Source organism: Canis aureus, chromosome 14 (assembly GCF_053574225.1).
Source record: "Canis aureus isolate CA01 chromosome 14, VMU_Caureus_v.1.0, whole genome shotgun sequence".
Classification (NCBI taxonomy): domain Eukaryota; kingdom Metazoa; phylum Chordata; class Mammalia; order Carnivora; family Canidae; genus Canis; species Canis aureus.
The window spans coordinates 22,236,961-22,251,500 of NC_135624.1; the positions used below are offsets into that span (position 1 = coordinate 22,236,961).

Below are 14,540 nucleotides of genomic sequence, written 5' to 3' on the forward strand. Positions count from 1 at the left end.
TCTCCATCTCACCTTTTCTAAACCTCTAATGCTTATTTAACACTTGATTATTTGTAGCCATCTATTATTTTCTCACTTTTCCATATATTTACATTTTGCCTCTCTAGCCAAAGTATAAATCCCTTAAAATAGAAACCATATTATGGTCTTCATTTACAACTCCTTCTACCCTACCTCACAGTATCTAATAAATTCAGATGAACAGCGTCGGTTCTCAAGTAACACATGATAGAAATTAAATAGAATGTCATCTATTTGAAGTTTATTGTGTCTTTCTTAAAATGTTGTTTGTATATATTGTATTCCATATGTGGCAGTGATAATAGACAGTTATGTATATCCTACCTTTTCCTAGTTAAAATTTGTGTGTTACAATTACAGTTTTATAATTATTATAAGAATCATATTTCAAATTATATTCTATGTAATAATTGTACTCCAAATATATGACCAATTAAATATCACGGGATTTATTTCTGAAAGCAAAAATGCCTGTAGGCTTTAAATCTACCAGTAATAAATCTTTACTTTGGGACATGAAAGAAAAGCAATTAAACAGAGCACCCTCTGTGGTAACTTCTAGCCAGTAGCAGACAAAGGGGAATTTATAGAAGTCAATAATTAAAGAGTTCTTTGTAAAGCCACTAAGAAAAAAGATGTGGGTTTTGTTAGAATCTAGAAGTCTACAAAGGATTACTAAATAGATTTTCAGTCTGCCCACTTTTTGAAGAATTTGATTACGTTGAAATGGATAATATTAGATTAGATCTCAAGAATGTGATCGGAAACTCACTTGCTCTTTTGGGTTATTACTTAGTTATTCCAGTGCAAAGCAGGAGAGAGGCTTCAGTCTTCAGTTTTCAATTTAGAAGTCACAAATTGGTAACATAATCTTAATTTACATCTGGAACCCAATACCCAGCAAAAGGGAACATGTAAATGCAAGTTTTGGATTATTCCAGGATCAGTAATTATCATATAAGAAAGATTAGTAATTTATAGGTTAACATTCCCTGACAAATTTAGCAAAGGTTCACAAAATGCCAGATGATGGAAAACCTCTAAATATTCAGTCCTTAAAGAAAATAAATTCTTTTTAAACCAAAGTTGAGTTGAGGAGAGATTGATGGATTTAGGGATACAGTAACTATATTGAAATTGCTCGCAATTGTAATAAAAACAACTTGCGTGCAGTGATGCAAGATTTTATAGACGGCGAAAAATCCCTAGTGAGGAGTAAGCTAATAAGTTGGCTTGACTCAGCTGTCAGAACACATGTGAGAAGAAACTTAATGACTGTGCTTCTACTTTCTGTTCCTCTCTCTCCTAAGAGGTTTCTTCTACCTTTTGTGATACCTGATGAAATTATAATGCTGCCAGAGATGATCCAAAAAATATTTTGAGCTTTTGGTGTGTGACTATGTTCTTAGTATCCTTCTTCCCCCTTTTCAAATCTAACACTTATATGATTATCCAATTGACTTTGGTTTAGTTCTCTGCTATGTAAATAAAGACAAATACAAGTTATGTTATAGAGTTTTTTTTATAACATAACTTACTGAGTGAAAGCTTTGATGTCAGAATCAACAGTAGATTAGTCAATGATGCTGTGGAAACAAGAGTTTTTAAATTATAAGAAAATGGTTATGCTTTCATATGAATTACATTTGAACTCTTAAAATGATAATTGTAGCTAATATTTATTGCATGCCTACTATGGACCAGACAGTGTGTGCTTTTCTGAGATTATCTTATTTAATTTTCCAATAGCCATGGGAAGAGGTATTTATATTATCCCCATTTTATATATTCAAAAACTGAGACTTGAAGAAGTTGGGGGGATCCCCTTTTAAAAAGTGAGGAAAGGGAGACAGAACATAAAGACTCCTAACTCTGGGAAACGAACTAGGGGTGGTGGAAGGGGAGGAGGGGGGGTGGAGGTGAATGGGTGACGGGCACTGAGGGGGGCACTTGACGGGATGAGCACTGGGTGTTATTCTGTATGTTGGTAAATTGAACACCAATAAAAAATAAATTTATTTAAAAAAATAAATAAAAAGTGAGGAAAGTAAGATATGAGACTATATCTGACTTGCACAAAGTTTCCTGCCTGCCATGCTAAGCTCTCTTCCATGGGGTCAGGCGGATCATTAAGGGACTTAAAGCAGAGGAGGGAGTTTGGTCTGTGCCTATGCCCTGTCTCTTCACTGACATGTTCAAAGACTCACCATTATTTAAACTCTGACCTTGAAAGTATATGCAATCAAAATGTTTCCCCACAAAGTATGCCTAAACCTAAATATTTTAGTGACTACCAAGAGGTACAGCGGCTGTTTATTTTTATCTCCTTGTTGAATGAGTCTCCCTTAATTTCAATAAATTGACTGAAAGCAAGTAAAAATGCCTTGCTCAATGGCTAGAAAAGGGTAAGTGCTTAATAAATCTTAGCTTTGAGATGGTGTCAGTAAAAGTTAAACACCAAATTAAAGCAGAAGATGGCCGATGTCCTCGGTGCTCTTTCTCCAGTATGCCTGTGCAATGTAAATTTCTGTAAATATTAGTATGATTTCGGGTACAATTTGACTTCAAGTTACAAACTAAGCTATACTATTCTGGAGAAAAATCAGAGGATAAAATGTGGTAATGAGTGGAAAGTTGAGCCAGGCTACATTTTTATTCCCATTCACAGATCACAGTGACCCAACTGATGAGAAATATTTTAATCTTATTTTCATGCTAACATTTGACCCCAAATGACTTGCCTTTTGTCTTCCACCCAGACCAAAATGTCCAATAATGAAAAATGAGCCTTTGTAATTGGCTAAGCATTCCCTTGGAAGGTATTATAAAAAGTTAAAGTAGGAGCTTATGCACCCCCTTCTCTCTTTTTCGCACATAAATTTTTTATAATGTCCAGTTAGTTACAAAGGAAAGAAGTTACAAAAAGTAAAAAAAAAAAAGGCTGACTCTTGCATTAGTTGCTGGAAGTCTGATTCATTTGGAACCACATTGTCTCGCATTTTCAGGTACTCAAATATAAGATCTTTTAACATACCGTGTCTGTACCATTTCCTACATGATTTCTACAAATATGTATGTCTTACGTTTAGAATAAAAGCCAGAAAGTTTTTTTAATCAATCTTCAGAAATGTGCCCTGGAAAAGAAGTCCCTAAATAAGCCTAAGGAATCTAAGCTATTACAAATCCAAAACAATTATGAATAAATTTGTTGTACTCACAACCACACACAAAAGGCTGTTGACTGCATCAAACTGGGAGATGAAAAGCCCACAAGGATTCTTCAAATGATAGTATTGGTTTCATTCAGCACTTAGTAGGCATTCAAGCCTTTCAATAAATAAAACAAACTCATAAGAATCCCATTAATTCAATAGGACAGAAGTTTAGCCAGAGATCTGTATGTTGACACTAAACTGTTACAGGTGATTAGGTGGTGAATGTTTATTTGAAAAACTTCAAGAAAGCCTGGTCCTTACTGGAGCTAGTGAAAGTCTTTTCCTATACATATATCTTTCCATTCAGTAAAATGCCCTTACACTGAGGGCTCTATTCAGAAACGGGGAATTTTTTAATGGATGAATGACTTACAGATTGAACTGAATCTATCTAATACTGTCATAATGGGACCCATTTAATAAATGCCCCCAGACAAATGGCATTGTAATGTTAATTAGGCTGGAGTATCTGCATTTTAAACAGACCAAAGATCCTTTCACTGCAAAATGAACCACAAGAAAATGAAATGGCTATTCAAATCCCAAGCCAGAACACGACTTTCAACATGTGCTTACATTTCTTAGGCTTTTTCTTCCCAGGTCCCAATCTGCAGCATGGGGTTGGTATTACTATTATTATACCTCACAGCGGTCATCTGAGGATTGCATGACACAGCCAAAGTCCTTTAGGTAGTGCCCCACACATAGTAGGTTTTCAACAAATGCTCACTGCTATTATTGTCATTATTTGCTTAGATTTTTCTCAACCAAAGAATTAAACAGTTATGATTATTGTGGAAACAAACTACTGTTATATTTCTGCCTTCAATACATAGCACTTCCATTTAGATTCTACTCTTTTGGCCTTTGTATTATATTCTTCTGTACCTTAATGAATTCAATAATGAAAGAGCTGTACATGCTCCATTAAAATAATATTTAGGGGCGCCTGGGTGGCTCAGTTGATTAAGCATCTGACTCTTGACTTTGGGTCAGGTCATGATCTCAGGGTCGTGAAATTGAGCCCCGTGCTGGGGTCTACACTCAGCATAAAGTCATAAAGTCGGCTTGTCCCTCTCCCTCTTTTCCACCCCTGCTCACTCTCTCTCTCAAATAAATAAAATCTTTTAAAGATTAAATAACATTTATTATTTACCATAACTATATTCTAGGCACTGTTACACATATTTGTCTAAATTAACTCATTTTACTATTATAGCTACTATTACACCAATGAATGGCTATTACTAAAGAGCTACTATTATTATACTAATTTTGCAGATGAAGAAAACTTGGACTTCAACACATTGCATAATTTCTTCAAAATGACTTAGTTTGTGAATGGAGGATTCGAGGCTTATGCCCAGGCAGTCTAGCTCCATAGCCTTTTAACCCCTATGACCCTTGAAATATTTTTGTTGCTATTGTTCATAAAAATCAACATCTGCATTCCTTAAAAATGTTTTAATTAAAAAAAACATTTTTTCTTGGTCTGAAAACCTTAAAAACCAAATTCTTAAATGATCATTATTTTGTTGTATGATTGCCCTCCACAGACTAGATATCCTACCCATTGGGAATTCTTTTTTAATAGAGAAGAAAAGAGTATGAACCATGCACATATTTCTTCAGACAACTCAAGAGTTGTATATAGAAACAAACAAAAAACTGATGCCTTGATTCATGGATCTGCTTTCAAAATTTAAGCTTTATTTTATAAATCTTGCATAACTCACTTGGGAAAGGATATTTGCAGCAAAGCACAGTTCTTATGTACTACAAGAGAAAGCCTGACTTTATTCTCTTTACTGTCAGAGCAGACTCTTCTGTGATGCTGCATGCATTGTTAGTAACTCTTTCAGGAGTACGATGCACTTGGGCATTCTCATTTTCATCCATAGGACCCCTGACAGGGATGAATAGTATTCTTTGGGAGAAAATAAGGCACCAAGAGAGTTTTTAGCACTTGGTGAAAACACTTGCTGAAGGAAGGTTATAGATTTAAAGTGAAAAGATTGCATCCTTCCCCCAGCTCTGCATTTGGTGATACTTGTAATACTTGAAAATAATATTGGAAGAAATATAATATTACAAGTGGTTGGGACATGAAGTGAGTTGTTAGCCCTTAATAACATTCTAATGATGTTTCTGTTTGTTTCGAAATGTACACTGAGTTTTGCCGACATACATGAGTAGAACAAGAGTAAGTATTTATGGCGTGATCAATGGCTCCAATAAAAATACACTCATCACAGATTCTCAGAGTACAATCTGTGAATTTGTCATGACCCTGTCATGACAATTATAAACAGTATTCATGGGCTTACCTCTCACCCCTGGTAAAGATCTCTGAGGGCAGGATTTTGGTTTTGTTCATTTTCATATTCTAAAGGTTGATGTAGTATCTGGCTTGCACTACCCGTTAAAGAAAAAATTTGTGGAATTATGCATATGCGATGGAAGCCAGAATTCATTCAACAAGTCTTCGTGAATATCTACTACCCACCACATATGGGGACACGAAAATGAATAAGTGATTCTCTGTCCCTTGGAAAGCTCACAGTCTAAAGAGGAGCTAATGTAAATAATCACACTATGGTGGGAGACATGCTATGGGACAGATATATGGAGTGTTGTGAGACTACAGAGGCGCTTGTAGTAACCGTGAGGGCAGTACAGGCCGAGTTTTAGCAGGGGTGCTAAGTTCTTTAGGCAGAGATGAGAGGGAAAGTTGTAATAAATGAGAGAGTTTGGAGGCTGCTTGGATTAACTATAGACAAAATCTTAAATCACTGTATCTTTGAGGAACAAAGTTAGATATTGTTAGAATGACTTTATTTACTGTCGGGTTATATTGCAAATGTATCCATGTTCTATTATGTGATAGAGAATATGTAATCATAATTATAGACATAGCGCATCTCCTTTTTATTGAGTGACAATTTTCTTTTAACTTGCAGTTCCAGTTACAAATGTTTGATATTATTTGTTCCACATCGTGGGCCAATAGAGACAAATGCTGTGAACTTCCAGGCCTGGTAAGAATTCTTTTATTAGTAGGTCTGTTCTTTATTGAAATGTTCTAAAGTTGTATTTAATTTTCTTTGAAAATGAAATGCTATTTCATAAAACTCAGAACAAGCTATTTCATTGTGATGATAATGAAAATCAGAAGAGGCTAAGAAGGAGGCATGTCTGACACCAGCAGGACATACTGACATACATACATGGTGGGGGCTGCACAGCTCCAGGGGCTGCCATTTACAGAGTCCAGATGTTCTCAAACTTCCTGGTTCAGAAAACCTTTGGTGTTGCAATAATTTTTTCATGATACCCTTCAGGCAAAAGAAATGCTGAACAATTCCATCTATGAATTCATTAGGCCCAGAAATCTTAAATGTTTATGCTCTAAAAACTAATGTAACCAACCATATGAAAGAATAATACACATGATTTGAGAGAAAAATGGCATTTTTATTTTATTCTTAAATAACCACAATTATGTACTAATGGGATGGATGGGCCTATGCACAATTTTTCATACCCTGGATTTTGATTGGACGTTGCCACCCTCACTTCTTTTTCCACATTGACTTTTCCCATGGTACTTACCTTCCATCATAGCAACTGCCAGAACCCCAGATCTGCAAGTAAATGACATCATCAAAAAAGTATCTTAATATCTAATGTTATGACTATGAACTACCTTGAGCTAGTTGTTCATATGAAGTCCAATGGGTACCAAATATTGCTATTTCTCTTGAGTTTTTAAAACGTTCATGGTACTTCTGGAAGTTTGCTAAGGTGTCATTATGAATACCAAGTATAATTCACAGGGTTATACCTGTATATATATAAACAGATTCTTCACGATCCCTGGGTAGCTCAGTGGTTTAGTACCTGCCTTCTGCCCAGGGCGTGATCCTCGAGTCCCAGGATCAAGTCCCACATCGGACTCCCTGCATGGAGCTTGCTTCTCACTCTGCCTGTGTCTCTGCCTCTCTCTTTCTCTGTGTCTTTCATGAATAAATAAATAAAATCTTAAAATAAAAATAAAAACAGATTCCTATCTTAGGATCCTTAGGGACAGTGAGCTGAAATGGATGACCCTATTACGGTTGGACAGTACTCATGTCTTAATAATTGAACTTGAAGATGGGCATGGAGCAGCCTTTATAAAGTCTAAGAGATTTGCCTTTTTAAATTTACACCAGATTACAACATCTATTGCAGGCATTAAATTCGTGATGACTGTGTTTCAGAAGGAAATACAGTTGGCCCTTGAACAACAGGGGCAGCAGCTCCCTCTCCCACTCGGTCAAAAATCTGTGTATGTCTTTTGACTCCCCCAAACTTAACTACTACTAGCCTACAGTTGACTGGAAGCCTTGCTGATAATATAAGCAGTTGCTTAACATGTATTTTGTATGTAATATGTATTATATAGTGAATTCTTACAGTAGTCTAGAGGAAAGAAGATTAAGAAAATCAGGGAAGAGAAAAATAAACATAGTACTGTACTGCATTTACTGGGGAAAAAAGTCCAGATATAATGGACCAGTGTGGGTCAAGCCCATGTTGCTCAAGAATTAACTGTAACTTACTCTTCCTTCATCACATCTAATTTTCAAGTAAACTCTGGTGAATTAAATCAGAGACACTGTGATATTAGGCTTAAGCACAGATGGATTGGAAATTGGAAGCAGAAATACTCAGAAGCCTATCCTGTATCAAGTAAAATGTGATCACCACTTTTCTGAGGAACAACCCAGGTTTGATGAGAGCTCTTCTTTTTATTTCTATCACTGAAGACATGCCAATTCCATGGTAGGAAGACATGGGTGGAGATAGAGTCGGCAGCAATGGCAAAGCCATTATTTAGCCTCTGGTCACAGGAGGCCTGATATTAGCCTTATTGGGGGGCTCTTTCAGTTTGTATTCCACTCTAGCTGCCCAGATATCAGGCCAGAAGTGTTAGCAGGGGGGTTTCCTGTAATGAGCTGAAAGCTTTGACTATTGTCCAACATTTAGAGGGAAGTATATACAGTATAGAGAGGCCCTCTGCTCAGCTTTTTTTGAGTTTCTGTTGTGAACATTTCAGAGACTGGGTTTATTTTCTACTTGATCACTTAATTGTCATCCGTGCTCTATTAGTTCCAGCTTTAGTTCCACCCCACCTCCAACCCCCTGTCCCCAAGTCTTAAATAATGAAGCTTATTTTCTCTCTATCCAGTGGGACTAGTGAGCCCTATTTCTGCAGTTTCTTATTCCGGTGCAGACTTCATTTTGGCTGATACTTCAAATAGGATATTCACAAATGGTTCGATAGCTATTAGCAGGTGCTCTGTCTTCATACCCCAGTAACTCATCCAGAGATGTTCAGCCTGACATTCATAATATATCTTGTAATGTCTTGTGCTGAAAAAGTTGTTGAAGAGAAGAAAAATGAGCTCCAATCCCAAAGCTTTTTAGATCGATGCTGTGGTGTTTCCTTATGTTCAACCACAAAATGACTCAAACGTGAGTCATAATTAAAGTTGTTGCAGGGAATTGATGATGTGTTTAAGCATTGTTTTTAGTTTGGTTTGTGTGTTTTAGTTAGCTGCAGTTATTCTGATTGACTATTCCAATATGGGTTTTTTTTTAATCCTTTGAAATAGAAAACAGAAAGTTTTCCAAACCTTAAGTTCATAGAGTACTCTTACTTAAACTGAATGGAATAGTAACTGGGATCTTTTTTTACACCCACTCTGCCTTCCTTACTTACATCCCCAAGTCATTTTATCAACATCCTTTGGTAATGATGATCATCAATGACTCATGAGACACTCATTCATTTTTCTTTAAGGAGAATATTCTGTGGGCAGGAGAGGGTATTCTTTTCCTTTCCATACCAATATTGACTTTAAAAGGTTTTTTAAAGTGTCTTAAAGTGTTTTCCTTGGAACTCATAAAGCCATTTGTATAGATTGTCTTGTTAACAGTTATGCTGTTTTTTTTTTTTTTTTCTCTTCAGAGGGATGAGGAGACCTGTCCAGAGCTACCACATTCCTGTTCCTGTTCTGAAATCAATACAGGGACTCTCGGACCAGCAGGCCCACCAGTAAGTCTTGCCTAGTTCATATTTAAGTGTTCTCTAATAATATAATAGGTATCACTTGTGTGTCTTAAATGTGCTTGCCACTATGCTAAACACGTACTTAATCCTATGAGCAAACTGAAGCACAGAGATGTTAAGAAACTTGCCTAAAGAACACAGCTTCTCTTCAAATCCAGGTCTCTATGACTCCTATATATGATGCTCTTTAACCTCTATACCAAACTATCTTTCAAATTGTTACATATTTCAAATCTTCCCTTTAATAGCCTGTGGTTTATTTTCAATGTGAATGTTTCAAACATCGGCCCTCTACTTGTACCTTTAAGATTTGTGTATCCCTCCCTTTGCCTCACATGTGTTAAAATTGATAGGTGAAGGAAGGATTTTGAATTCTCCAGGAAAAATACCCCTTCTGAACATAAAGTTCTCCACTGCTGATGGGAACTCCCTGCAAAAAAAGAAGGAATGGGGAGATTGGCTGGTTGGGGGTGGGGGTGAGAGAGGAGGAGGAAGAAGGTAGAAGGTAGAGAGACAAAAAAAAAACATTTTTTTTGTAAAATCTAAAATATATATAATTTTATGACCTGGGTCTTTGAATTTACCTTGGTGAATCTTTCTATTTAATGTGTTCAAGTGCTCCTTTGCTGTCTGACCTGCTAACCTGGGGCTATGGGTATTTCCTTAAGGTAGTATACAGTTGGTTTGTAGTTAAGAAATGGCAAATGGATCAAGGCAGAGAGAGAAAACAGGGAGAAAAAGCACAAGCAAATAAAAAAAATCCAGACCTTACTGGAGGAATATTCTGATGTCTCACCAGCCCTTGCACATTGACTCATGGGAGGCAGGCGGACCCCAGCAACATGCATGCAGTAGATCACACAGGCAGCATGAAGGTTCACTCCAGGTTGGCCCCCCTCCACTAGAATTTTTATCTGTGTACCACATTTCCTGAACTGAATAAAAAGGAAGAGAACCTGCTGAATGTATCTGAAATACATCCCAATAGCTTCTCCTCCTTTACCTTTGGCACATAGAACATTTGTTCAAGTGCAGATGTAGAACTCAAATCCTTTTCTTTTTTTTTTTTCTTTCTTTTTTTTTTTTTTTAACAGAAGATTCTTTATCCCAAAAAAGCAAATGTGGAGTGATGGTAAGAGCATTAAATTTAAATTGTAAGACTAGGCAAGTCTCTGAACCACTGTGAACCTCCATTTCCTCATAAGTAAAATAGCACCCACCTCTCTGACATTCTGAGGAATACACAAGATAATATGCACATAAGTATTCTGTGCATTATAAAACTTCCATCAAATGTAAGAGTTTGTCTTTAGTTTAATCTTGGAATTGGAAACACAGATTTATTTTCAGCTGTGTATAGCTTGCTTTTTTTTTTAACCCAAAAGTATGTCTTTGAGGATCACCTGGGTGGTGCAGTCAATTAAGCATCTGACTCTTGGTTTCTGCTCAGGTCATGACCTCGGAGTTGTGAGATGAAGCTCTGTGTGGGACTTGCACTCAGCTTGGAATCTCCTTAATATCATTTCTCCCTCTCCCTCTTACTCTGCCTCTACCCTCTGTGCTCATGCATGCTCTCTCTTTCTCTCAAATAAATAAATAAATATATATATTTTTTAAAAAATGTATGTATTTGAACTTTATCAAGGGTAATGCATATTGTTCCATTATATGAACTACAGCTTGTTGGCCCATGAGTTGAGTGCTCATATACTTAGGATCGGATTTGTTGGAGAAAAAGGATGGGTTTACCTTCAGTTTCATGAAGAAACTGCTAATTGCCTTTCTAGATGGTTGTCCCAATATCCTTTCCCACAAACTCTAGAAGAGGTCTGGTTTCCCTGCATCTCACCAGCACTGTGATGTTGCCAAATTCAAGAGCTTTTGCTTGTCTGATGACTGTAAAATCCTCTGTGGTTGTTATTTTATTTTATTCATTTATTTATTTTTCTTGAGAGAGAGAGAAAGAGAATGAGTGGGGAGGGGCAGAGGGAAATAGAGGGGTTCTTAAGCAGACAGGACCCAACTTGGGGCTTGATCTCAAGACCCTGAGATCATGACCTGAGCTAAAATCAAGAGTTGAATGCTTAACCAACTGAGCCACCAGGTGCCCTTGTGGTTGTTATTTTAAATAAGACTTTCCCTTTGTACTAGAAGATGGAGCAGTTTTTCATTTGTCTCTGAGTCATTTGGATTCCTTTCTATATAAATATCTGTTTATAAACTTTTCTGGTTTTTGTTGTGCAGATTTTTTGCCTATTGGTTTCTAAGTGGTTTTATGCATTCTGGACACTAATCCTCTATTAATGATATGGTTTGCAAATATCATTTCCTAATCTATGGCTTGCTTGTTGTTCATGGGACTTTTTATTATATAGAAATTTTAATGCCAGTGTAGTTAAAATTGATATTTCTGTGAGCTATCATTTTTTGTTTTTCTTTATACCTTCTTCTAGCCATGGTTTACTTAGAAGTGTCTTCTTAAATTTCCCTTCATATGTGCAATTTTTACATTTTTTCTTGTATTAATTTTACTGCACTTTTTTATGGAAGATAGTCTGTATAGTACCAATATCTGGACATTTGTTGATTCTTTGACATTTGTTCTGTGGCCTTTAGTCAAGTTTTACAGATGTTCTGTGTATGCTTTAGAAGAATGTATGTTTTCTGATTGTGGAGTTCAGAATTCTAAATATAAATATCCAGTAAATCAAACTATAAAAATTGTTTTGTTAGAATTTTCTTTATCTGCATTAATTCTTTATCTTTCAATTGCTGAGATAGATGTTTAAAATATTCTACTTCAGTTTCAATCTGTTATATTTGTTTGTAATTTTGCATTGTATATCCTAAGATTGTGCTACAGCATACAGAAAATTGAGAACAGTCATCTTGCTAGTGATTTGCAATATCAACATTGCTCTTTTGGATTATTTTCCTGGCGTATATACATATATACAAATATGTGCCATATATATATATATATATATATGTAAAATTTAATTTCAATTAGCCAACATATAGTACATCATTAATTTCAGATGTAGAGTTCAAAGATTCATCAGTTGCCTATAACACCCAGTGCACATCACATCATGTGCTCTCTCCTTAATGCCCATTTTCTTTATCCTTTTGGTTTTAGCCTTTCCATGTTTTTATGTTTGAGATGTGTTCTGTTTAAATAGTATATGGGTAGATTTTGTTTTCAATCTGGTTTTGCAATTCTTTTAGAGTTTAGTTCTTTCATTCAATTGTTTGTGATAATTAACCTCTTTGGGCAAGTATTCCTGTATCTGTCACTTTAGTTTTTGCTTTCTATTTGTCCCACATGATATATGTGGCTCTCTTGGTTGTTTGAGATTTTATTTACTTATTTACACTTTTTAGCTTTTTGTTGTTATTCCTTTTTCTCCCCTCCACTAATTTGGAAATCATACTCTCTGTAGCTGTTCTTTTGATAGTTAACCAAGAGATTTTAACAAGCATATGTAGCTTGACAAAGTCTAAAAAGAATCAAGATTTTCACCCTTACTTCAACCGATACGATGTTCTTGGAATTTTTTTTTTCTCTTGAATCATTCTTTTTATAATTATGTGCTGTTGCTATCCAGTATTTTGGCACTTTTTTTTTTTAGCATCACAAACTAGACATTTTATTAGTACTTGTTATAAATAACGTGTGTTAAGACTTGCTTCCATACTTTCTATTTCTTTGCTCACAATATCTTCTGGTATCTTTTTATATCTCCTGGAACACAACCTTTGGATGTTCCTTCTTTTTTTTTAAAGATTTTATTTATTTTAGAGAGAGAAAGAGTGAGTGCAAAGCAACAGAGGGAAGGACAAAGGGAGAAGAAGAGAAAGAATCTCAGGCGGACTCCCCAGTGACAGAGTCCTCCACAAGACTTGCTCTCACAACCCTGAGATCATGACCTGAGCCCAAACCAAAAATCGAATGCTTAACTGACTGCACCACCCAGGCGCCCCACGATGTTTCTTTAATGAGGGACCATTGGTAGTAAATTTTCAATTTTTGTTCATCTTTTAATGTTTTGATTTCCCATATTATCAAAAGATAGTTTTAATGGTTGCTACAGAGATTGTTGTTGTAACCCCCATAATCATTGCCACTCCTTTTTCAAAGTAGAATTCCCTGAGTTTGAGCTAAACACATAGCCATTCAACTAGGGACTTGACTTCTTAGCATCTGTATGAGTAGGTATTGACCTATGACCAAGTTTTGGCAAGTGAGAAAAAAGGTATATGCAGTCAACCTCAACGTTGTTCTTAAATGTAAACAAAATACCTTCCTTATCCATTCTTACCTCTCTAAAAGGCTACTCTGGGAACATGTGGTAGTGGCTCACTTTGGTAAGCAGTGTTCTAGAAAATAGCAGAGCAAAAAAAAAAAAAAAAAAAGAAAATAGCAGAGCAATAAAATGAAGAAGCTAAGCTTCCACATTGTCTTACTTGGTAAAGCTACTACACTGAACCAGTTATCAGCTCTGATTTTAATATAAGAGAATAATAAGCCTTTTGTCTTACTTAAAAATTTAATATTGGCCTCAATTAAAGCAGTCAAACAACTTCCCAAACTAATAAAAGGGAAGATCTTCAAGATCCCTTTGTCTTTGGTGATCTGAAGTTTTGCTACAGTATGCTTTGGCGAGGGGTTTTGATGTTGTTAATCTGCCATTTTGGAAAATTTATGACTTCATGAGTTTGAATGTTTCTCATTAAATTTGCAGTTTTCTTAGTTATTACCTCTTTAATATTGTCTCCCTCCCATCATCTTGATTATGTTTTTATGAAACTCAATTAGATGTACTTTTTTTACTTTCATGTCTCCTAACTTTTTTGATGTATTTCTGCTTGTATTTCCAGGCCTATTCTGTGTAATTTCTTCAAATTTAGTTTCTAGTGTATTTTGTGTTTAGCTATCTTTAATAGGTTGTTTCAACTATCTGTTGTATTTCTGATTTTGATGATTATATTTTGCACAGCTAGAAGTTCTATTTGGTTCCTTTTCAAACCTTCTGGACATTTCTATAGTCTTTCTGCTTTTGTGACACTTCAAAAATATTTTTTCTTTCAATGTTTTAAATAAAGTTTATTTTTTTAATCTGATCATTTCAATATCTGCATTGTATGTGATTCTGAGCCTTTTTTTTTTTTCCTGCTGATGGTTC

At 35.6% G+C, this 14,540-nt stretch overlaps 1 protein-coding gene across 4 annotated transcripts in view; it reads left to right on the forward strand.

Annotated features, from left to right (window-relative positions):
• The window catches only part of COL14A1 (collagen type XIV alpha 1 chain), a 216,711-nt gene that overhangs the window by 140,171 nt on the left and 62,000 nt on the right, over window positions 1–14,540 (forward strand). For all 4 annotated transcript variants that reach the window (XM_077847081.1, XM_077847080.1, XM_077847079.1 and 1 more), the window contains exons 35-36: window positions 6,197–6,274; window positions 9,253–9,339. In XM_077847081.1, the coding sequence (XP_077703207.1) occupies window positions 6,197–6,274; window positions 9,253–9,339 (165 nt within the window). The remainder of the gene's footprint in view (window positions 1–6,196; window positions 6,275–9,252; window positions 9,340–14,540) is intronic.